This window comes from Anomalospiza imberbis, chromosome 5, assembly GCF_031753505.1.
Source record: "Anomalospiza imberbis isolate Cuckoo-Finch-1a 21T00152 chromosome 5, ASM3175350v1, whole genome shotgun sequence".
Lineage (NCBI taxonomy): Eukaryota > Metazoa > Chordata > Aves > Passeriformes > Viduidae > Anomalospiza > Anomalospiza imberbis.
Window position 1 is genome coordinate 49962746 of NC_089685.1, and position 26287 is coordinate 49989032.

At 39.2% G+C, this 26287-nt stretch overlaps 1 protein-coding gene across 7 annotated transcripts in view; it reads left to right on the forward strand.

The window, feature by feature from the left end:
* The window catches only part of SCUBE1 (signal peptide, CUB domain and EGF like domain containing 1), a 222588-nt gene that overhangs the window by 157596 nt on the left and 38705 nt on the right, over positions 1–26287 (forward strand). For 6 of the 7 annotated variants that reach the window (XM_068190668.1, XM_068190666.1, XM_068190671.1 and 3 more), the window contains 2 exons: positions 1207–1323; positions 21186–21308. In XM_068190668.1, the coding sequence (XP_068046769.1) occupies positions 1207–1323; positions 21186–21308 (240 nt within the window). The remainder of the gene's footprint in view (positions 1–1206; positions 1324–21185; positions 21309–26287) is intronic. The other variant, XM_068190670.1, reaches the window with a different exon arrangement.

Below are 26287 nucleotides of genomic sequence, written 5' to 3' on the forward strand. Positions count from 1 at the left end.
TGTAAATCTGAGTAAGTAATGACAAAGCCTCTTTAGGGAAAGAGGTGAGCTGAGTAGAATAATGGCAATCTTGGGGGGCGGTGGGGTATTTTAATTTAATCAAATCCAGAGCAACTGAAAAAGATACTATTAAAAGGACTCATTCTCTGAAGCAAATACTTTTCAGAAAAATGTACAGTTCAAACTGACATGCTAAATTGGCATCCTTACATCCACTCCATTCTGTGGATCAAAGAGAAGTTAATCATTTCCCTTGCCTTTTATCTCCTTTATGGATGTGTTTGTGAGTATGTGTGCATATGCATGTGTCGGGTGTGTGCATGTGCATACATGAGTAACACAGAACAGCAGCGAGGGAGGGGTTCTTGCTTTTTCTGTAATGAACTTGGCGATTTTATTTTTTTTTAATCTGATGGTACCTAAGAGTCGCTGCCCACTGTAGTAAAAGCTCAGAAGTATTGCAACTTTCTCTTGCCTGTGTTTGCCCAGCCACCCTTCTACATACTACAAGCACTGGGAAATTTCAATGACACAGCTTGGAATGGGTTCAGTGACCTCAATTATGCCCTCCCACCCACTCCAAACTCCTTTCAATTTGCAAAAAGCTTTAAGTGGACAAAACCCAGATGCCTTTTGCTTGTAGTTCAGTAAGAACAGATTGGGCATGTAGATTCTTGTCAAAGTGATATATGTAGTTCATTTTCCATTAACTCTTTCTTAACTAAGGGTTTTAAATTCTCAGTTCCAAGTCTAGCACTCTGCTTTGCTTTCTATTGTTTTTAAAGTTCATTATCCATCATTTAAAAGTGAACTTTAAAATACCTCAGCTAAACATTGACTTATACAAAACAGAATGTTTGATTCTGCTTTTAAAGGCAATCACTTTTTTTTTCTTTTTAAACTTGTTTCATATGTAATAACCCATCCTATTTTCTAAGAGAGTTGAAAAACACTAAATACACTAAGTGAAATCTCCAGTTTGGGAGGAAAAAGAAATGATGACTTGTGGAAATTATTTACCAGTCAAAACCAGTACATGGACCCCGATGACCTTGAGCTTGCTTCATTTGGCTTACTTAAAAGTTACATTGCTTTTAATATGTTGTAATATTGGCCCAAAGAGGCAGTGCCCTTCCCCTCCCCCAGAGCATTTCATTACACTCCCTTTCTCCCTCTCTCTCCCTCTCTCTCTCTTTCATTCTGCAGAAACATGTGCTGTCAATAACGGAGGCTGTGATCGGACTTGCAAGGATACCGCGACAGGGGTACGCTGCAGTTGCCCAGTTGGATTTACCCTGCAGCCTGATGGGAAAACGTGCAAAGGTCAGCCTCTGTTTGCTTTGCAATGTATCATTTGCCTTCAGCGGGTCCAGTACAAGATGTAAATATTCAGTTATTTAATCAATACTTTTTAAGTCGAGGCAATACTGGTATAGTGATTGCAATTAAGTTCATTAGCTTTCTCCTTCCCTAATTTTTGTGTATTTGCCTGGTTCAGTTGTTTTTCTTTTTATTTATTAGAGGGTTTTATTACTGCAAAGAAATGAGATGCAGAGGTCAAACTGTTTCAAGCTGAGCAGAGATTTAGAGGAACAACTTGGGGCTGCAAAAAAAGCCTTTAGTTTCAAAGGACATTCTGATACCTTTGTAAAACCTCAGTCATCTAATGGTGTCTGCATTTGTCTATTCAGAAAGTGAATTACAATTGTCAAGCAACACTTTGTTACCTGAGAATAATCAACTGCTTATTACTGAGTGAAGCCAGGTATTGCTCAGAAAAAAACCCAGACACTTGGTCATTTCTGCACCTTCAAAAGATAAATAACCAGCTCCAAAGGAAAACCAAAATAACATTGACAAATGCAGGAGCCTAAAACACACGGCTGATGTTCAGGTTTTACTGCTCCAAAGGCAGCACGAGAGCCTTGCTATTCTGTCTTTCATGTGTGTGTTAAAGCTGGGGTCAGGGGAAAAGAGAGCAGCAAACAGCATCTGATAGCACTGTCAGCATGTGCTCGCAGTTAAGGAGACAGGGACAGCTCTCAAATGTCCCTGCAGTCACACGCCAATGGCACATGAGGAGATTTGGGTACGTGTTGGTAGGACCAGGCCATCCGTCAACCATTTTCCCATTCTCCCAGTTTCCTGTGTATTCCTTTTGAGCTTCTTTGCAAAAGACTTGGAGATGGAGATCCAGGAGGACATGGCATATATTCTTGTCACAGAGAATAATTTTCATCACTCAGTGATTTAGCTTAATTTGACCTAACTTGCTAAGAAATTATTGTGACTCTTTTTTCTTCAGATTAACCAGAAATGTCAGAATGTCCTTAGTCCAGAGCTTGATGTTACTTTAAATAGTAAAACCCACAAAAATAAACAGAAAATGTGTGGTTTCCTCTTGCTCCAGGCTGAAAAATCCTGGTGCTTGGGCATGATCCTGTTAGTATTTATAGAAATAACAGTCCATTTGCCTGTTCATTTGCAAATAAAACATTTAAGCTGCCATCACACACAATGTTAATAGTTAAGGGTGAGCGCACATCAAAACTCAGTCATCTTAGTTCAAGCCACATAAAAATAAATCTTCGTTTTTATCAGCAGACTAGCTAAGCCATAGCAGAACAGTAACAGTGATTCCATCAAGCGCTTAAAAAGGAGGCATTTTAATAATGTACCATGCACCTAGGCTTGATCATAATGTTTATTATTGAAACTGTGTCATGAATAAAAAGAGTAATTCTAAATTTAGACATTTGGCCAGAGAACTAACATGAAACTATATTTATATAATAATCAAGACTATAATTATTCCTGCAGAAAAATGAAATATTCTACTGATCCTCAAACCAAATACCTTAGCTCTAAGCTATTTCACATTTTGCTTTTCCCCCTTTTTATGAGTAGAAAATATAAGAAATAGAATCTGTATTTTTATGATGCTGCTGATTCTTTCTTACTTTCTTAAAATAAGCAGACATTAGAAATTAAGTCAGATGGTTTGATAAAGCAACAAGCCATTTCTTTTTAATTATTATTGACATTTTAGGAAAATGGTAAAAATATACATTTTGCATTTGATTTAATTAATAAAACTTATCTTATGTATTGCACTGTGAGAGTTCTCAGCTAGATCCTGCTCTCCTGAAGCTGAAGTGATTTTCCATTTAAACCCGTGCACAAAACATCCTGCACTTAAACTGACCAGTGAAGTTTCTTGCACAGTTTTTGCAGGCAGCCCTTAGTCAGAGGGGATTCTCTGTAGGATTGCTATCTCCTGAGGGCAAAAGTGAACTTTTTGGTGGAGTGACATTGATGTCCTCTTGGCTCCTCTTGCTGATAGGTAAAGCCTGGAAAAGACCAGGCAGGAGAAAGATAGTGTGCACATATTCCTTCCTCTGCATTCTCTAGAAAAGAAAAGAGAGTGATCAGCACAAGTTTTCTCCTTGGATTTCTTTTTCCTCTTTACCCTCCTTGATTTGACTGGCCCTCAGTTTCTCATATATCCAGTCCCCTGTTCCTCCAGCTGTAATTTTACATCTGTGTGGTAAGAGCAAGGGATTATCTCGTGGATGCCCTTTAAAGCATCTTCAGGGATCATGGAGCTGTCACATCCTGTCTTTCTTGGGCACAGTTTTCAAGTCCATGGAGCATCACAGCATGTCCAAGTGAGGTTTCTCATAGAATATCGTTTTAAGGGAGGTTATGTTTCTAAATATAGGAGAAAGATATGCCATTGTCTGTTAAGGGAAAGTAGAGATGTAGGGCATGTAAGAAAAGCTGAGAGGAACTGGAAGGAGAATTACTATATTAACTGAAAAATGCAATTGTGGGTAGAGCAAAATGATTAATATGTTTAGGTTTAATTTAGCAAATAATGTTGACCAAAAATAATGTTTTTATTGGAAAGACTGTGATTTCTTTTAGTCCATTTCGACATCTTCCTCTCTGAGCCATTTTACATGGTGCAGCTACTACATGAAATTATGTAGAAGCTTGGATTCAAGTGGCTTAAATAAGACTCAAAGAAACATCTGAACTTCTGGGTATTGCAAAGTGGATGTAGGATAATTTATTAATGTGTAATTCTAGCTTACTTGTAGGTGATTTCCTCAATAATGTGCTTTTGCTATACTGGTAGTTTATGGAAATCTGCTGACACATTTCTTTCTTATTTTTTAAGTGAATGAATTAATTTTTTTTAAATTCGTGAAATAGAAATACTATTTTTCTAAATAACAAACATTTCTAGGTGGTTCTGTTCAACAGTCAGGACTCTAGTCAATTTTAGGCATTGTGTAGACATGTAATGGGAAAAAAAGTTGACTGTCCAAAATGTCCACAGATTTTGTTTAGTAGTTGGGAATTGCATTAATTGTTTAGAATAGAAAAAAGGCAAGTATACATACAAAAGGAAAGACAAGTTCTTAAAAAAGAGTTTATGCAAACATGCTTGATTGCCAAAAGGTGGCAAAGAAACCCTTTTAAATGTAACTAATTGTTCTATGCTTTGTTGGAATATCTCGGTTCCCATTCTGTAGTTCTATCATGGAAGCTGACAGGAATTTAAATCACAGAGTACAGAACTGAGTCCTGACTAAAAATCTGATATTTCTCCTGGCCCTTCCCAGTGTATCAGAGAATGGAAGGTGTAGCAGAGCAACTTCCAAGTAATACAAGGAACCTGCCTTCAGTGGTTTTGCAAGAGGTTGACCTCTTCTGTAGTGAGAAATGGGAGTTCATTGTTCCTCAGAGAATCAAGCTCCTTTTTTAATGCAGAGTACGGTCTGGTTTATATCAAATGTCAGTAAATTTGGGGGGAAAATCGTTGAGATAATTTTAACATGGAATACATACAGGTATCTGCAGAGCACATAGGAAGACTCCTGTCCAAAGGATTGCTTTGTTTTCTAGAAACTTGAAAAACCTTTTTAATCTCTGATTAAAAATCTCTGATTTCTCCATTACATACATAACTTACCTGGTCTTGCACTGAAATAAGAGCGAAAGTGTTGTCTGTGGTCTAGTTAGAATGATCTTCAGATGTATTAATGGCACTGGGATAAAAGTTCATTAACCTTTTGCTGTCTTTTAAAAGTCAGACTTGAAGTCAAATCATCCTTCAGTTGGCTTGGCACACGATGGAGAATGCTCCTATATTCCCTTCAGCTTTCCTGTCAGCTTGGCTCTTAACAAGCCAAACCATGGAGGCTTTTGACAGCTAAGAGAAGAGACATTCCAGGCAGAAAGGGTTCCATGTTCTCCCTCTAATTAATGCTATTTAATTTCTACTGCCATTGTAACTGGGTGATGCCAGCTTGATGCTCAGTTCATTTGATGCTGTTGATTATTGTGCTACACATGAGGAAATAGTGGAGGGCACTTCCTTGAATGTCTACCAAGTTATCCCACAGAATTCAGCCAATTCAGCCAGAAAGGGAGACTGGAGATTAAAAGACGTAGAGGCCCGGGATGCTTATTGCTGATTACCTCCTACCCAATTTTAATATCCTCTGTGTTGAGCATATCAGAGGTTCTGTGCTCCTCATCTCCCTTGCTTGTTGGTTTCTGTGCCTCCTTCCTGCTGAGTGACCTTTCCTTGGATCCAGCTCCATTCTGCCCTCAGTGAGAAGATTCATCAGTTCAGCATTTTAATTATACTAAATATAGCTTGGGTAACTGATAGTGAAGGAGGCTCATTTGCAGAAGACTTGTAGGGTTCAAGAGGAGTGAAGCCAGACAAAATTAGACTTAGCACAGATTTCTGAAGATTGTTTAAATCCATCTGCCAAACTAGACCAAACAATAAAGAGCTCACCTTCCTGAGGGCAGCTAGAGGAGACAGGACTGAGAATGATGGCAAAAGATGGTGTCTGAGAGAGACAGAGACTTTCCTTTGTGGCTTCTCTAAGAGAATCAGAGCAGTAGGAAAGGCCACAAGCTTCTAGCATGGTGTAAAATGCATGACCATGTGTATGATATATATGCTCCATTTCTGCCCTGGGATTAACAAAGAAGCTGTGCCCCCAGGCACTCTTGTGCCCAAATAAAGCAGCACTCTGCTGCTTTCTTCCCAGCACTCTGCACCTAGGCATAGAGGAACTGTGCAGGCTGCAGCCCTTGCTGAGCTCCTACAGTCAAATAGCACAGCAAACAGAAGTTTTAAGCAGGAGAAACTGGATTTCAAAGGGTCATTGAGCAAAAGCAACATCTTAACTATGACTTTCCCACAAACATCCAAAAAGTTCTACTTAACTTGGCACGTCCCACAGATGTTTGGTAATAGCAAGTTATGGATTATTTTGTTCACTTGATTTCCTGATTTGTATCATTTCACCCGTATTTCATCATTTAATTTGCATCTTGTGACGGTCCACCCTTAAGGGGAAGGAACCTGACAACAGGATTTTGGGATAGTCAGCTGGGCTGGAATGTCAGAGGGTTTAGCAGCAATGTGGTATTAGGTGTTCATAATGTGCCACCAGCTGTGACTAAATGCCACAGGATCAATTCCTGTGCAGGAACAGGTCTGTGCCAAGCCCAGGTGACCTCACACACGTGTGTTTAGGGGACACAAAGTTCCCTCCACATCCCCACCTAGAGATGCAGCATTTTCTTGGCTGTGTGACACTCGGTCCGCCCTTCGCAGCGCTCTGGCATATTTAACCAGAGCAGTGTTACGCTGGGGTTATGGGCCTGCATGGCAAACATTTCTCCTTCCTGCTGTCTCATTGTCATGGTGACCCAGCAATGGGGTGGGCTCTCCACTTCCTCGAAATAGGCCCCCATCCTTCAGCATTCCGACGCAGCAAAGAAATGTGGCACTGACGCGCTTAAATACTTGACTGTGCTGCAGTGGGAGTATCAGAAATGCCTGAGTGCTGAATGATCTGTCCAGTAACTCAGCTCTGAAGCCTTCTTTATCATTAAGCAATCTAGGGGAAAAAAAAAAAAAAAAGAAGGCAGTGTAGAGATTAATGTAAGAAGGAGTGTAGAGATTAATGAAAAATCTCAAAGAACTGCATCAAAGTTTATTTGAAATAAAAGGGATATTTTGCACTGGCTGTGCTAGCTTGATATAGTAATTACATTTTTTTATCTTGCTTAATTGCAGCCTATTACAGCAGGAAAATGCGTTTTAGATCAGTTTTGAGTACACAAAAAAATGAAAGCCTGAAGGTGAATTAAATTTTGAAAATGGAATTTCAAAATGAGAAAAGAGCTTTTTTTAGAGAATGAGTTCCAATGAAATAAAGTATGAAATGTTTTGTTAAGTATGAACTGAAAGGTTTCATTAAATTAAATGCTTTAAATTAATGTTTGACATCAGTTTGGTATAAGATTATGACTCAGATGCTGAAGGCTTTCCTCTCTTTTCATTCAGAACACACTAACACTAAGTGAAAAGCTCATAGTCAACAGTTCAGCTGGCCAATTTGGCTTCATTTCCTGGCTACAGAGTATCTGTAAACAGTCATGATTTCCTCCATACTTCCATTAATCGAAATTACTTAAATTTTGTTTCAGTTTTTTTTCTTTAAATTGGATTAAATTGACTAGAGCACTTAGAATTGCATCTTGTCAGTCCCTGTCAATTCACATGAAACTGAAAATGTTTCCTCTTCTTCTTTAAAAAGGTACACCAGACAGAACACAGGTTATTTTTACTGTTTATTAATAGTAAGATATAGGTCTTAATCTCGTGCATCCACTATTAGCTTGTCTGAATTATGATAATACCTTTATTTCACTGTGATTGATTAGGTAAATTTCAGAGTACTATGTTTTTTTTAATTTGTTGCCTTAATGCAATGGTTTTGCTAAGAAAAAAAAATACAAGACCCGCCCAAATGATTTCATGGGAATGAACTTTTTTCCCCTTATTTGTAAAGTGATCTCATTGAAAGTAGTCACCTAAATACTAAGCTTTCCTTGGTTGAATTTTTTCACATACATCATCGTTTTAAATGGAAAGGCATTTAAATTATCTCCTGAAGAGTTTAAACTTTAACATTTAGAGGCAAATCTCTTCATAGCTGTGTGACTACTCCTGCTTTGAATCCACAGCTTCTTTCTGTGCACCTCCCGTGAGCAGTGTGTGCAATATCTGTGATGCTCCACGCCATGCAAGGAATATCAGTGGCCTTAGAGCAGGTCCTGGGGCTTACAAAGAGACCTTTTCCCAGCTCACCTTTCTCTAGCAACATGAATTTTTTTTTCAACACATGTGAAGAGGTCAGTTTAGGTCCCTCCACACAGACACATAGGGTTTTTGAGGAACTTAAGCATTATGAGCCATTAGCCATAACAAGCCGTTACCATTTTCTAGTGCTTTCTCAAAAAAATTTAAAAAAAAGGAAAAAACATACACGCAAATGTTATGAAAGAATAAATTCAAATGAAAGAAGTTGCTGACAGTCATCACCTCCTCTGCAGTCAGAGTGCTGTGATACCAGGAAATGTCAGCATAAATGTCAGCTACAGAATTACAAGCAGCAGTGGGTTTTTGAAGAGGATGTCTGGCAAGCCAGACAGGGCAGAGACCTGCTTGTCTTATTCCCTTTTCTTCTGATTACATTTTCCTTGCTCACTGCACCATGGCCATCTACTTACATGTCTTATCTTTGGGAGAATTTAGATAGTTATTAGAGTGATTGTACTTTTACATTTGATTCTGGTTCATAATGTCAGTGCTTCATGCCACAGAAACGTGGTGTATAGCACATTCAATTTTGTAACATTCTGCTGAAATAGTGCCTTGGATTCATAGTTTGGTTTGGAAAGGACCATATAGGAGATGGTCCCTTAGCCTGACCTTAGTCAAAGGTGCAGTGACAGGGAGTGAGTGCGGGCAGCTTTTCCTTTAAGCTGATGAGTAGCATCTCTCTGCTTGCTGCACATAAATGAAGGTATCTGGGCTGGATCACTCTGGGATATACCAGAGCCACAGTGTGCATGTTGCTTAGAGTCTGTCAAAAGTACCTAGGGGAAGGACAGGATTACCCTCAGCACACTTCAGCTTACTCTGCTGGAAAAACAAATACCCAACTTTGCAAGTGGAACGAGATTGAGATACACTTAGTGCTTAGACTCTATGAAGAAGCTGACATAAACCACTTTATGATCCTTGGGAGTGGCAAGTAGTACAAATGTTTTAGGGTAACAAGTCAGATACACTTCTGACTTTTTAAGGGAAAATGTCTCAAACATTTCAGAAAACTGAATGCTCGTGGGATTTCAAGTCAAGAACCTCAGTAGGAAAGGCACTGAAATTTGCTGTTTCATTTTTAAAACAGAGGTTGTCATCCTCAGGCCTTTATGTAGACTGCACTTGGTGTGACTCTTCATTTGATCCCCAAGGCCACTGTTGTCCCCACTGTGGATACCCAAGTAGAATCTCCATCCTCTCTCCTATGCATCAGCCCTCTGGGGCATCAAATTTCATTTTTCACCTCATGCCTTTTACTTCTCTCAGGAATCCCTCAGTGAACTGTGATCTAGAATATAGTCAGAAGAATAGGTGACCCCAAGGGAAAATAAGTACATCAGCCTTTGGTAATTCCTGATGGGATTGGATCAAATTAGATCTTACATCATATGGTTCAGCTACCTCCTATTTGCACAAGCTTAAAGAGGTGTGCATTGGGAAATAACATGGGGCAGCTGGCACCCTCTGAACTCATCTTATTGCAATAACCTGCTCCTAAGGACATGGAAAGAGTTTAATCCCAACCTCTAGGGTACCCACTTTACTTGCCTTGGCAATATTCCTGAACTGGGTTAGCCTTTCCACTTCCCCTTAGAGCCTAACAAGGAACACAGTGCCTCTCCTTGAGCTCAATAATAGAACCAAAATATAAGAAGAAGTGTTAATATAGTGGTGCAAAGAGGCCTGTGTTGTCCATTCAGATGTGGAAGTCAGTGCAGGACAAATTCTCAGTCCCTCTGCAGTTTCCTTCAGTGTTCTTCCCTCTGAAATACATTCTCCTCCAGGGAAATCAGAGTGCCTTGATTTTTTTGAGTGACAGGCCAAAGCCAAATGATTTTATCAAATTATTTTGGCAAAGCCAGTCCACAAGCTGTCTGAAGTCAGGGGGTGGAGGTTTAGAAGTTAGCTATTAAAGAATGTGTTGTCTTTTAGCAACCCTTAGGTGTTTACTGAAGTGGTTCATTCTGAGCCATTCCTCCCCCACCAGATGCCTTTCTCCCTACTTCTCATCAACTTCAGCCAAGATTAAACTTCCCAATAATCAAATCAAGATCTAGTTTTCATAATTCACCATAAGCAACTCCACTTCTATCAGATTCCATACACAACTCTGCTTTCAAGCTACAGAAAGTTACCCTCCCAGTGCTTGCCACTCAAAATAAGTGTGTATTCAAAAATAAGCACCATTTGAGTTTGCTTCTCTGTACCTGCAAGCAAAGAGCTATCAGAAAATAGATCAGGTATAATCACAAGCCACTACAGCCACATAGCAGAACAAAAAATACCTTTTCCCTCTCCATGCTGATCATAAGGCAAATACAAATCTTGTGGCTGAGATCGGTCTTTTATCCTAAAAACAAGGAAAGAAAAATAAATACAAAAACCTCTTATGTCTTTGCATTGACAGAGGACCATCTTTGCCTTACATGAGAAGTCGGTGCTTAAATTAATTCATTAACATGAGACTGAGCTCAAGAATGATAATAGTGAAATGTGGGTTCTACAGTAGTTAGATTAGTGCTTTTAGGAGGAACAAAAACATTAATTTGAAATAATAATTGTCTATATATGTGTGGTGCACAGATTAAATGTGCAATTAAATGTTCCATTAAAATAGCCAAACTTCCTTAAAATTACCTTCTGACAAACCAGTTCTGACCATTGTCCAGTACTTCTGCACAGTTAAAGGGTTTTGACACCACATGCCATTTTCAGGAAGTAAGCAGGAAGCCTTCTTGGTAAAGGCAGATTTGTGTGAATGCCAAACTGCTCAACTGATTTACAGAAACCAGCAGATTTTTCTTGAAAAATGTTGCAGCAGCTAGATCACCCTGTCTCTTCCCCTTCCCAGTACTCCTCTTTTTCTGACAAAACCATATGATTAAAAAAATAGGGGCATTTGTGACAACAAGTAACCAAAGGCAGCCAGTGGGTGATTTCATTCTGTGAAACAATAGAACCAAAAAAAGGTAACAAAAGCAACATTAATTGAGAGGAAAATTAGGGATTTTATCATGAAAACAGCAGTCCTGTTCAGGGCATGATTACTGGCAAGATTTTCAGAACACACACTTTGGGGAAGCCCAGAGACAAGTCATATAGTTTGACCCACTAAATGCCCCTACAGGGAAGGTTTTGGCACATGAATCAACCACACGCATGCTGCAGAGATAACAGGTAGGCTTGTAGCTGGTGAGAGAAGAAAACACAAAGGGAACTTATTTTCTAGGAATGACAAATGAAAGACTAAAGCCAAAAGAGAATATTAAAACACAGAGGCAGTTTTGAGGTTATTTTTTGTTTGCTAAGACTCTAAGCGAGATGTGAGACCATCTGTGTCCAAAATAAACCATCATAAACATCAGGACTGAGAGAGGGAAACCTGAGTAACCAATGGGAGAACAATAATCAAGTTCAGCTTATCAGAAGAGATGCTTGTTTTAGAAGAGGTGGATAAGACTCACAAATTGGATGAGAGCACAAGTTCCCTGGGAGCTACAAAAGCATTTTCAAAATAACTACCTAAATGTGGATTAAAGAAGCAAACATTAAGTCCTTTTCGCTGAGGCTGCAGTCATTTTAGGCTATTCCATCGATGTTGTCCAGGTCTCAAGACAAAGAACATAAAAGATCAATCCAGTGTGAGGAAAACGGAGCAGCATCCAGCAGGCAGCTGTAGCAGCTCATTAGAAAGCTCTGTGTCATGTCCAGAGAGAGAACCACAACCATCTGGGCCAGCCCTGCTGCCCTGGAAACAGCTGTTTCTAGACTTGCTAACCCTGGGAAGTGAGTCAAAACTAGGTTTCTATTTTTTCCCCCCCACTTTTTCAGAGCAAACAAGGAGTTGATTGTTGTTGGTGTGTGATAAGAGAGGTGATAAAGTATCTGATTGAGGGGAAGCCTCAGAAGAGGTTATGGTAAAACCATAAATAGAGGAAGAGATGTTGGAGAGGGGGAAAAGCTGCTGGTTACCAGAAAATGAGTGAATGAGTAGGATTTGAGGGAGGAAAAGATGGAAGACTCTTGGTGGTAGGTGGTGACAGTGGTCAGAAGCCTAGTGTAGCAATCAGAAAAATGAGCGATTGGACATGCACTGAGGAGTACGTATGTGACTGATTTAGAGACATAATTGATTCAGACTTTCCAAGAGGCAATTGAAGTTTCAGACCTCAGTGACAAAAAATCAAACTATAAACCCATGATTTTTTATTGGAAAAAAAAACAAAATGCAACTTTTACATATCAACACAGTTGAAATTTGTCAGAAAGAAGAAAATAGAATGAAAAAAAAAAAGAGAGAGAATAGAGAGCAGAATCTTTCTAACTGCTGCTGCAAATCTATCTGATCCAGAATATGTGTGAAACTTTCACTGCCCCTTCCCTAATTTTAAAGGAATTGCCTTTTAGGTTTTCAACTGTGCCTTGAGTTTGGGGTTTTTTTGGCTTAAAGAGATTCAATTCATTTGTCTGCTGTAGACTTGTTCATGACAGACAAATTTAATATAACAAATTATCTTCCATTAAAAAATTGCAGACTTGGGTCAGCTGCCATGTAAATCATTCTGTTTCATTCCCTCCCAAGGGTTCCATCTATCCCCACAAAATAAATTCATGTGTACTAAGTTAGGGTTTTTTTCATGACTAGGCAATATCCCTGTTCCCTAGAAACTTGCAGTTGTTATTTGTCTTCATGAACCTCCCCTTTGAAAATGCCAAATCCTTTAAATTAATGCTTCAGAGGGTCATATTTTGCATTTCAGTTGTTGAAAAGACCTTGCATTTATTCAACAATATAAAGCCCCCTGAGGATCAACAACCACAGTATATTATGGAAAAGTGTGCTGTGCTTTCTGTTACTTGGGAGTTGACTGCTCACAAGATCATAACTTCCAACATTCAAAACTTAAAGCATTTTTTTCATTCTTTTATCATTGCTTTTTTCATTATAAAATACAGGTTTTCTTTTTTAATATGACTAGATCCTGCTCTCAGTGATGCCTCTGTCTTCCCTGGTACAGAGCAGATCCCAGGCTGCTTGAAGTAGTGTCTTCAAAAACTTTTGGAGGGTTAATTTTTGGTCAGCATCCATATTTCTTTGATTCATTGAGAGCTATTTAAATTATCATGGACTAATTGTATTCAAGTGCCCCTTTCAGAAGGAGTAGCTTTATCCCAGGAAAGCTAGCACAATTTCACTGGGATTTTAGAGAGAACATCAGTACCTTTTACTGCCTTTAATTTTATTTAATTAATTTTATTTAATTAAACAAACACTTTTCTAGAAGCAAACTGGGATTCTTGGAAATAAACACAGAGCTTTAGTGAGCAGTTAATAATTCCAAGGGGGTAAATGAAAACAACCATGAGTAAATGTAAATTGAGTTCATACACTAAACCTAGGGATTCTTGTATCTTGGTCCAATAGTGCAGTTATCTCACTTGCCCCTTTGTTCTTCATTCAGACCATAGGGAAAAATTAAATACAGTAAGAGCCAGGCCTTGTTTTTTAGTGACACCTAGCACAGAGGAAATGCCCAGGGATGTCAGCCCCACAGTTCTGTCTGATTTACTCCTTAAGAAACACTGAATTAACTCTTTTATTCTTGTTATTAACCTGCAGCAACCAATTTAGTTCTTCTGCCTGGGCTCCTGCTGCATAAACATTACACATAGAGTTATTCTGGCGGTGTGGCTGTGTGAGTAATTACATTGCACATGGAATTATTCTGGTGGTAGTGGCTGTGTGAATACTTAAGGTCAGTCAGCAGTCAGCCCAATGTATTTGCACAGGTCTCTCCCACTGTTTTACCCACAGCCTTCAGATCTGCCTGTGCTCACCCACGTGGCCACAGGTACAGCCGAGTTTCCCAGAATCTGATGTCCTGTACTTTCCACATGCTCTGTGAAAAAACAGAGACATATTCTTTGGTGTCCCCAAGTCCACATGGGAGATTGAACAGCACACTTATTTCTCCCTCTCCAGTGTTTAATAAAAAGCATTTTGATTGACAAAAGCATTTTGATTGCTAAAATGTTACAGGAGGAGGAAAAGTAGTTTTATTTCCTGGGATTCCTGTGAGGTTTATCTCTGCTTCTGGCAGGGGGGCACAGGGGAGGAGGGGTAGTTTTAGCATTTAGCTCAGCCTAGACAGTGAAAAGACTATCAGTCTCTATGTCTCCAGTCCCCTTCACATTCTGGTGTCACAGCCTCAGCTTGCACTGTTTGGGTTCGTAGCATTGCACTAACATGTTTCTAAGGTTAGAAAAGAATTCAGTGTTCAGCAAAAATTTTAAATGAAAATCCTTTCTTTTCATATTAGATTTAGTAAATCCCTTCCCTTTTACAAATGAGAAATCTGGGCCTAACCTATTATGACAGCATTTCTGAGTTTTTCACCTGCAAAGGTTTTTGTGTTTTATAAATCTAATTAACTCTAATAAGAAAATAATAGGACATAATGTTTGTTTTACAAGGTGATTGATCTCTTGGCAGCCTGGCAGACTCTTTTATTGATTGGTTGGTGGATAATGTCAGAGTGGATATGTCCTGGAGGAGAATAGCTGACACCTAAATCCATATGTGACAGATTACCATCTGTGTTGGAAGACAGGTTTCTTCGTGAAATTGCGAAGATAACAGGTGAAAATTGAGAAAGTGACATGAGGGAAATGTGTTGAAACCTGCCTCAACCTTTCCATGCTCTAAGAGCATTTACACAAAGCTCTCTATTTTGTGGGCAGCCTGTTTTCAGGATGAGGGAGATTAAATTTTAATTACATTCATTCCTGTCTGCCCAGTCTAGATTTAATCCTGTTAATTAGGAAAATGCCTTGTCCCACAGCCCAGCCATAAAGCTAATTAAACAGAGAATCTTCATTTGCTACTTAGTGGAACTTCAGTTCAGTAATGACTATCATACTTTACAGTTAATTAGCACTGTGGGAGGGAAAATGAGGATGTTGTTGAAGCACAGAACTCAAATTAGAGGTGCTATAATATATGCTTTATTTCATTTTGTAGCTATCTGATGCAGGCAAGTTGCACACTATCCTACCTGCCTCTGTTTCACATTTGTTTAAAGAATAATTAATTAAATGTATCTCTCCTGCAGAAGTGTTGTGTAGGTCTAATGCAATGAAGAAAATAAGCTGCTGTCCTTTGTAATCCTCAAATGGAAGGTATCGCATAAATAGAATTATTCCTCCCTGAAACATGCAAGAGGCAATGAACTGTGCAGTTTCAGGTGGAGTGGTGGAACAGCAATTGTACCTCCTAAAGTAAACGTGGCCCTAACAGTCCTGCAGACATTCACAAAATCTTCCAGTGCAAAGCACTACCAGCAAGGAACCTGCTGCTGGATCAAACCATTCTGAAGCCCACACCAGAAATTTAATACAACTGTAATTTGACTTTAAAATTTTGATAACAAATGACTTGGATTCATAACACCTTGTTCCATAATAGTGCATTTTAAAAGTATTGGTCCTGAAAATACCAAGTAATAATTACCAATCCTCAATTTTACAAGTGAAGTAAAGCAGGGAAGTGTTACACCTTGCCCTAATGTTGGATAAATCCATTGTAAAACTGGAACTAGGACTTCCAACTCCCTGGAAACTAACCCCACAACAGCTGGCTTGATGCTTTTGGATTTTCTCATATTGGCACTGATCCAATGAATCTGGGGATATGAAATTATCTTTCTACCTTAATGAGATATCCCTGGCATGTGTTATTTAAGATGCTATGCAATAGTACATTTAGAGTATTGCAAGTGGATCCTGGGAGCTTCTGCTTATACTAATCCTGAGTTTACAAGTTTTATTGAGAACTGGCAGGCAAATACCAAAATAATTTCAGTCTGAGCTTTGGTGGCTCTGTAATATTTGTAACATAGAACAGCATGCAGTACAGGGTGTTTTCTGCAAGCCTGTGCTGATTGGCACCCCAGGTAACCTTCTAAGTTGTACACTGAGCTTGGATTCAAGTGTGGATGAGTTAGTTACTATTTCTGTTCCTCTATTTCTCCACCTCCAGCATGGGGTTAAAAAGTTTTGTGGCTGCTTTATACTTTGTGGTCTGTGGGCAGCAGGGAACTAATATCTGTGTCAACAAGGCAACACTAGCTCCAATTTTTAGGGGACAGTGGTGATTTGTAAAACCATGAGGAAGAGCAAGGGAGGAAAAGTAAGGGAAAACTGGGAAATTAGGGAACAAAAAGAACTAGCAAACCAGCCCACCTTGCAAAAACTGTATTTATATTGATGTCCACTGTATACTGGTAATAGCATTACTAATTCTAACATGCTGGCTTTCATTATTAAAAACAAGAAGCTTATGAAGTTTCAGTAATTATTTTAGGTTGATCTGGGAGTATATTCTTTTCCTGATGCTAGGTAGCATTTTAATTCTACAAAGGATTAGACAGACACAATCAGTTCAAATATTTGTCCAGCCATTGAAAGGAGGATCCTCACTTCCGCCTGTGATGAGGCTCTGGAAATCTCCATTTCCATCATTGTTCAGCAGCTAAGTGAAGATTGCATGTTGATTACCCTTTCAGTTGCCTTTAAGCAGCTTATGTGAAATGTTAAGTTCTAAGTTACCTAAAATCCCTACTTTTTAATTTGTTCCCTGGCTTGTATGCAGTGAGGCAAATCTCTGTGTGTCTATATGTGCACACACAAGTGCATACATGCACCCTGATCAGAGCCAGCTCCTTCCAAACATGAATTTTACTGAGCAGAGCTTAAAAAAGGTGCAAGTGAACAGGAGCACGCATTCCCATTAATCTTCATAAGATCATGAAAAGAAAAATAACAGTCTGTCTGCTTAGCCAAGTCAAATTGTAGCTATGAACTTAGCACAAAGCACCTGAGTTTCTGTACTCTTATTTAAAACTGATTCCACTGCCTCCCTCACATTTTGAGATGCTCAGAAAAAACAGGATAATCTATTATTATCGATTAATATACTTATTATAATAATTATATTATAGGGTGGGGGTTTTTGTTTTGTTTTGTTTTGTTTTGTTTTTTTTATTTGCAAACCCAGGATTCATTCCTGGGTTCACATGGGCACACAGCTTTTGTGGTGGTGTTGCTGAGCTCCATCTCCAGAATTTGCAATTGGGGTTTTTTCCTTCAAATATTACAATTTTAAATATTGCAACTAGCTTTCTTGTTGCAAATATTATCTTTGCTTTTGTTTGTATTTAATTGCTTAGGAATAGAATGAACCATTTTCAGAGCTAACAGGAGGCTTGAGTGCTGAGTTGCTTGTTACACCATACCTTCACCTGACAGTTTTGACCATAATTTTCAATGCTTCTGTGGCTTCTCACTGGCCTGTATTTTCATATCTGCATGTGTCCCATTTTGATATTTTGTAGCAGATCATCAGCTTGTATGAGCAAGATATCATTTAACAATATTGACTCACTGCATTGGGAGAAATCCCTTGGGGTTTATTCCCAAGGCACCGAAAGCCCATTAGACCTCCCAGTCTGAAATTACTCTCACAGTATCATCAGGGCATTTTATGTACAACCCCTATGGAGGAAATACAGTTCTTTACATCCTTCTATATTTCTGAGGATAAAGGGGAGCAGAGCCTGTGTGAAGTTGGAGCTATTTTTCTGCAACCTGCATCTAAAGGAGCCACTTGAGAACTATGTTTGAAAACAGCAGGTTTATGGCTGCTCCACAGACGGTCCCAATAATAATAGGGGAACATTTGACTAAATAATGTCAAAGCTGGTAGACACACCACAATGGGTTTCCACTGTGTAGTTGTGCCCAGCATGAGAGGCAGACACACTTACCCTCTGTGAAATTCAAAGAGGCACTTGACGAAGTTTGGTACCAGTGAGTTTAAATATAAATGGGGCCTCACCTTCTCAAGCAGTGGAAAAATTCATTTTCACATGGCTCATAACACAAATTATTTATAGCCAAGGAAAGAAAAATAGTGGGGATACAGACTTTTTGCAATTTCTCTGAACCAGTTATACATGATACATACAGTTGGATACTGCTCTCTTCCAAGTGAAATGCACCAATGTGCTGCTCTCCACAGAGTGAAATAATTTTTGCATGCCCTGTCAGTCTCGCTATGGCCATGGAAAGAAATACAGTGAAAGCAGAGACATTGGCACTGTTTATGTTATTTAGAATGTTTTTGCAGCTAACAGTATTGACCTCTATTCTGTTTTGATGGTCCCTGTTTCAAAAGGTCATGTCATGTTTTTCAGTTAGAAGAAATGAATAAATACTTTCTTTTCCTGTGGACTCTCCCAGGTTTTACTCAGATCCTGGTTCAGAATTATTCCAAAGAATTGCTGGTGTAAAGCTAATATGTTGCATTGTCAGTGGAATTACAGTTGTTAACAGCCTAAATTCTGCACTGTGATGCCAGCAGGGTTTCATTTTTGCCCCTTATGGTCATGAGAGACGCAGAAAAGAGACTGGAACTTGGAATTTAACATGTGAAATCCAGGGGCCATCATTTAAAACATCAGTCGTTACTTCAGAATGGTGTTTGACAGGCTGCAAGTAATTTCTACTTCAAGCAGTCTCAGGCAGCAGAGTAGCCCAAAGGTCATGTTGTTCTTATCACGGGTAAAAGATACTTTCTTCATGATGGATGGCTGTTCTGTGTGTTTACGATGCATAGCATATTAGTAATTTTAATTCACAATTCCATTTGTCCCACAGTTTTGTCAGGGCAAGCTAAACTGTAGTTAGGTACACCTGTGCTCTGCTAAAGGATGGGACCTTTTGTGGTAGTCCATCCTAATACCCACACCACAGCCCCAGTTGTACATTAGGGAGCTGGAAGGAATCACTTGTACAAAAGGAAATGCCAGGCTGCAGGAATTGGGCCAAAAATTCTTATATTTTCACTGCCAGTCTTGACTTGTGCATATGTTCACAGCTGAAACCAAAAGGCTTGCTGGCTGCCTCCAGTCTCATGGTGTTACAAAGAGTGACCCTCAGTGTGTTCTTCACCAGATCTATCAGGTTGGGAGCCCAGGGTTATCTGTTGTTGCCCAGCCAAATGCCAGAACTGGAGCACCCCAGACAACAAACAGACTCCTGATTTTGGGGCACTTTGAGAACTTTGTTACCCGAGACACAAAGATTTGAGCTGGCTTTGCACAAAGCACTCAGGGCGTTCCACAGCTGCTGCCTACAATTTACCCTCATTCTTTTAATTGGGCTGAAAGCAAAAGCCACTCCTCTGCAGAACCAGACACAAAAGTAATAAGCAGTAGTATTAGTTCCTCTGCAGAACCAGACACAAAAGTAATAAGCAGCAATATTAGTTCAGAGGGTCTGAGAACAAATTTCCCATCTCCTTTGCAAAAGTACAACTCATAAGAAAACCTTTATAACAATATACATTGATCTTGCTTATTTGAGCCCTGGACATATTTCTGTCAGTGTGTGTGCAACAAAGTGCCCTTTAGAAATGATGGCTGAATTTGCCTCTCAGCTGTTCAAATTTTTAGATTTACCACCTCACTCCTCTTGCTGCTGTTTATATTTTACATGCAGAAATGTGGTAAGCACCATGCCACTTTCCCATGTTGGAATTAAATGTTTCCAAAAATTAATGAATGACTTTCACTAAGAATCCTCCTAAATTCAAAAATTATTAAAGCATGCCCTTCATTCACTATCATCTTGCTGGTTTTGATAAATTCCCATCTTCATGAAATAGACCTAGGCCTCTGTATTTGCATCTTGCAAGATTTGCTCTTTAAATGGCCAGCTGTTACCTCAAAGTTTCAAAGATCTTATATCAAGAAGCTTTTCAAAAGGAAACATTGCTCTCCATTTAGTTCCCTGAAAGATCTTGTTTTCAGTTCCAGAAGTGGGAAGCCAAGGCTCAATGTCATATTATTTCTTCACTGTATGCAGTCATAAAAAGAGCTAATTTTTGGCACTGTTCTTCTCCTGAAATATAATAAAAGTACTTTCTTTCCTCTTTTTCAAATAAACATAGATCCATGGTTTTATAATTGGGGGAGGATGGAAAGATACCCTGTATTTCAAATGAGGTTTTGTGGCCTGTTGTATACTTACTTCACAACCTTTATGGATTGGAAAAGGGATTGGTCATTCCAGATCTTCAGCACCTTTGGGAGAAGTTAAAAGGAGTGGGAAGTAGAATCATCAGTATGAAATTCAGAACAGAGGCCTTATCAAGTTCATCAGTCCACTTCATAATCACTGTTTGAAGTAAGAGCCATTGATCTGTCCTTCATACATACACATGCCTATATATATATATATATATATGGATTTCAAATAAAGGCAATAGGTGCTCTGTCTTCAGAATAACTGAAGAAGAAACATTTCACATGCACACAGAGTTAGTTCCTTTTCTGCTACACCAAGTGAGAGAAGTTTGATACATGAAAATGGGTGACGCTCTGTGTCACTGAATAATGAGCGAAGTAACATATAATGTTAATTCTGTGAAAATGTATCCTTGCATTTGTTTGTGCAAGGATGATGGAAGTATTTCTTCAGAATTCAAGTATCTTTTACTTCATGTTTGTTATTACTTCAATTTTTTGTGTGTTCTTATGTTTTGTTAGCTCCTATGCATGGTAAAACGACTCATGTGATTCCCAGGCTGAAGTCTGCTGTCAGGCAGAGCACTCCATCAACAGAGAAGCTTCCCTGAATGCTCCCTAACACCAGAGTACCTCAGCTTGGGTCATCTGTTGCTTCCAGTTCTAAGAAACACCTCTATCTCCTGAACAACTCAGCCCATAGCTCTCCTTGTAAGCCTTGTGAGATAGGTCTGGAAAGGGACACATCTGACCAGCCTGGTTCCTGACAGGGACAGCAGCCTCCTTGGGGATCTGAGCATTCCTGTATTCCTGCCCTAAACGACTGAATTGCTGTCACAAATGAATTTTTTGCTATCATGAACTAAATCTTTGCTGTTCATTCTTTGCAGATATTGATGAGTGTTTGGTAAACAATGGTGGCTGTGACCATTTCTGCCGAAACACGGTTGGCAGCTTTGAGTGCAGCTGCCAGAAAGGCTATAAACTGCTCACAGATGAAAGGACCTGCCAAGGTAATACCTCATTAACCTTACTCATCATATAATGAGAATGTTATTTCCAGTGGATTTTTTTGTTGTTGTTTTTATACTTAAGTAATTTGTACTGCAGGTTTTAATTGTACTGTCATAAGAAGTAAGATTAGAAAACACCTGTGAGATTTCTGTTTTCTGAGGTGGGATTAGAAGATTATTGGAGATGTCATGTTTCAATGTTTTTAGTAGTAGGAATGCCAGTATCCTGTTGAAGTGTAAAAATCCAAGTAGTGTAGTGGAATAGCCTCAGGCAGAGAGTCTTATTTTCAAATCCTCTCATTTGTTATGATCTGAATGGGACAGAGGCTTATCTTATTTAGACCAGAGTCATCCGGAGTAATTGACTGTAATGCAGCATTTGCAAGATTTGAACTAAAAAAAATCGGTTTCATTTGTGAGCTCACCTTTGCCTGAGAGAAACTATTTATGAAGGGATAATGGTGGTATTTTGTGGGAATTCAAATGAAGCATGTTTTATATTGTTTGCTGTGCATGTCATGATTTGTTACCTAAGTCATCTGATGTTACGTATTCTGTGGCTAATTAGGTGCATAATAATTTCCAAGTACTGACCATGTACCTTTGGAGAAATGACATTTAAACGCTGTACCTTTACTTTTTAAAAAACTCATAGAAAAGGCTAGAAAGATGAGCATGCATCAATAGAGAGAGAAAGGGAAGGATGACGTATTCAATTAAAATTTTGCACAGAAAATGCCATTTTATTAATACATTATTATTTGCATGGGTGTTGAATAAGTAAAAGTTATTAAGTCCAAAACAGCATTATTATTTTAGATCTTTTTGTTTATCCACAAAGGAGAAACCACAGTCTGAAAATATATGTGTCATTCAGAATTTTTCCATTGCTTCTCATTGGTACTCCAATCCATCATTTGAGAAGCCACCTCCACCCTTACTCTGTGATTAGACACAAAGGAGTTAGTGAAACGTTGGTTTTAAGCTGGATGGGATGGGAAGAGCTGAAATTAGCACAGCTCATGCCACATGATTCAGCAGAAATAACACTGTAGGATCATGTCAGACATGGGGAAGTTGCCAGGTTTTGATTTACCTGCTAAAAACAGAGACAGAATATTACAAAGAAACGTTCCCTTCATGATGTATTTAGAAATGGTTGGGAAGACCTTGTTCATGAATTTCATGTGTGTATGACATACTTTCACTGTGGTATCAGTCAGAGGTTTCACCATTGAACTCATTGTTATTACACCATGGAAAAACTCGAGAAAAGTTAGGCAAGAGCCGGTGCAGAATTTATTTGTTCATTATGCAGAGGATTAATAGTCGGCTGTAAAAGCTCCCTGTAAATAATCAGGTTTCTGTGATGATAGTGAGAGTCTAGAAGCAGCTCTGTAAATGATATTCATGTGAGTTTTGTTTCTTCACGTGCCAGAGCTCCAGAACGACAGAGCCACTGGTAACAATACACACCATGCAAGAACTAAAGCAGGAGCTGATCTTCTCCCTGTCATGTGATCAGACATGGAAGTATAACCATGGTCTGGGCATCCTGCTTTTCCCATTGTCAGTGAGGAAGGGCAGGCAATCCATCTTGCCTCTACATGATACACTGATTGATAAACTATAGCTTATCTGTTGCTGTAAAAGATAGATTAGTGCAAGCCCAGAGTGTTTTTGGGCTGGATAAGTTCCTCCATCCCAGAAACTCTGGTTCTCCATAAAATGGGGAGGACAAAGTCATTTCCTGTTTAAAGCCTGAGGTATTTGGGCCCCAGCAAACATGGTGTGATGCCTGCTTTGTGGAGAGATCACTGTGATAATTTAGTTCCTGTCTGGTGCTTAAGGTGATAATTGGTGACTCATGCAGTCAGTATTAGCCTGCTAATAAAGAGAGAAGGAAAGTGAATGCAGAGCAAGAAATCGCTGATGTATGAATCACCTGCACTTTGCTTCTTCCCCTGTGAGAAGAATATAGTCAGGGGAAGTGGTTATAGTTCTTAATGTCAGGTCCATCAGGAAAATATGGTTTGGGGTTAGTGACTCTTCTGGGATATAAATCATCCACATTTTGGTTTTTTGTAACAGCCGGTCAACACTGACCGTAAAACATTAATGACCGATTCAGGGAAATTTATTTTAGGCATATTAGCCTTTCCAAAGAGTGAAACAGTCTAATTTCTGTTTATAAAAGATGCTGTTGTTCATGTTGCATCTGTTGTTTTGATTCATAATAGAGTTTCCATGATTTATGATCTTTCTGTCAACATTGCCCTTCTCTTCTGGTTTTCATTTTTTTAAATAAAGATTTCTTTCAGTTACTAATCAACATGTTTACAAAACACTCATTTAGGACCTTAGGAGTCTGCCTTGTTTTAGGACTGGGTCCTATTTAGTTCAGGTGGCCTCCCTAGTGTATAGAGCATTCACCTCCAAACACATGCATCATTAATATCAGCACAAGGCAATTCTACACATTTCAATATAAAATGTTCCTTCATATTCCTAGTGAAATTCTGAAGTTGTCCCACGTCACCTAATTTTCTTTATGTCCTTTCATTGTAGACCTCAGAGCTGACTTTGAGATTACAGGGAAATTGTATAAGTCACAGACTTTGTTCTGGTTGTTTGCAGAGCTCCCACCCCGGTCATACCAAGTGCCTTCCCCACATTCATGCTCTCTGTGAAGAGAAAGTATTTCTCTTTCAGTTTTTAGGCAGGAAGGGTGAAGCCAAATATAGCAGCTTGCCTAAGATCACACATATATATATGCCTGAACTGCCCAGAGAACAAATCTTCAATTTTGGTAAATCTGCCCCTGCTCATTTGCCCATAACAAGGTATTCTTTTTCTCTTGTGTTTGTGCTCATATCCTGATATGAGAATTCCTTGATTTTTTCAGGAGCTCCGAAGCTTGGTGCTCTCTTGTGCCGCCCTGCATGTTGAATGCCTGTATAAGCAGCCCTTGGTTTTGGAAAGGGCCTTAAAATGTTCTGCATTTGTCTGTTTACAGATAAACCATTTTTAGCCCTGGCTGCAAAGAAAACCATTGTCAGTCACAGATTACTTCTGCTAGGGAGTGGTTCTCACGCTGTGGCTCCTTGTTAGACCAGGAGAATGTGGGGGGTTCTCTTCCTTTTCCCTCCCCTGCATTCCAACCACTAAAAGGAAAACTTCTTTGTAACCCAGAAGGTGAAGAATCCATACTGCCCTGCCAGTAATATTGTGGAGACTGATACTGTTTTCCCAGAGTCTCTTTTTTCACTCAGACTTAAAAATAGATTTTTTTCCCCCACTTTGACAGAGAAATCACTGTATAACAATACCAAACCTATCTATTGTGTATTACTTTAATTGATCCCTTAAGTCTTAGGTATTGTAAATACTGTGGAGCAGGAAGAAACAGTTGGATCTATTTGTATAAACCTAGCAAAAAGAGGTCTGCATCTCTTTTGAACGTGTAGTAAAAATAACATAGCTATATTTATAGCAAGGAGAGCTTGTGTTTGTAACCTTTTTGATAATTAATAGAAGGACAACAACTCAGATCAGTTCTAGAATGACATCAGCAACAAGCAAGCAGGCAAGACTTGCTGCAGTGAAATAACGCTGCAATGAATGTGTGTAAGCTCAGACATAATTACCTTAATCCTCAGCCAGTATGAGTTTTAGAGCCAGTTAACTTAATTGCTTATTCAGTTTCTGTTTGTTGTGCAGTGATCTCGAAAAAAAATCAACAATAAGCAGTCTCTCTGCTCTGCTCAAGTTCAAGCTTCATTAAGCACCCAGAAAAATGCGTGAAATTCTATCGTAAATAATTTTCTCTTCCTGCTCTAGGCATTGCTTTTTGCAAAGCAAGACAGCGAAAGACAGCACACACATTTGTTACAAATCTCTAGGGGGAGTGGTAGAGATAGAAAGAAAAAAGGAAAAAGAAAGTGCTTTTAGTGGGAACACCCAGTGATCAATGTGTAATATTTTGGGCTGCTAAATCCACACTCACCCTCTACCCCTCACCACTTCAGTTCAAAATAGAGACAAATCCTCCTACACTGAGGAATTTAAACTTCTGCAGGGGGCAAAAGCTCAAGGCATTTGCATCATTCTGGTCCACTTACAGCCTCCAGAGTAGGCTTTAAGTAGGGTTTGTTGATATCACAGACATGATAAAGTCTACTCAAGTTGCTTTCTCACCAACCATTTGAATTGATAGAGCCACTGTGTGAAAGGAGATGACTGTCCCCCAGGGAACAGTACCTCCAGGGCATGTGGAATACCTCCATGGGCCACCTGGCTTTTTTGGGTCTTCTTTAGAGCCATGGATGACAGCATTTTTTATTTGCTTTGAAGTATTGCCTGTTTGACTGTTGGTTATTCTTTACTGCCTTCCTACCAGATTTTAAATGTAATTGACCCTTTTGTAGCCAGGCACTGGAACACAGGGTCTAACACTCTGCTGTTGATATTGCTGGTGTCTGTCCAAAGGAGATTCAGGGATGCATGTTGCTACAATAGGAAATCCCAAGCAGAATTTGCCCCATTGCTTCATGAATAACTGAATTTTCCCTCTAGTGATTTTCTATGGACACTTTTTGCTATATTTGGATAGCTACAAAGCTCTCCAGTAGAGGTCCAAGGAGAGTTGATTTGAGGTGGTTTTCCCTCTCACTACATGGCATGAGCATTAACACCATCACATTTGCTATTTGTACTTTTCTTTCTTTGAAAACAAATGTGCTTCTTATGCCCCACTGTACCCCCCTTCCTCTCTCCTCAGACTCACTTCCAGACAAGTGTTCCTCAAGACTTGATGCTCATGGAGTGGAGCAACTGAGAGTAATAGCCTAGAGCAATGAGCAGATATTGAAGTAATTTCCTTAGTAACTCTGGCAGCATTTCCTGCAATACACCTCAAACCTTGTCCAGCTCTGGATTTTTTGTTTCCTGTTTTTTTTTTGTTTGGTTTTTTGTTTTAT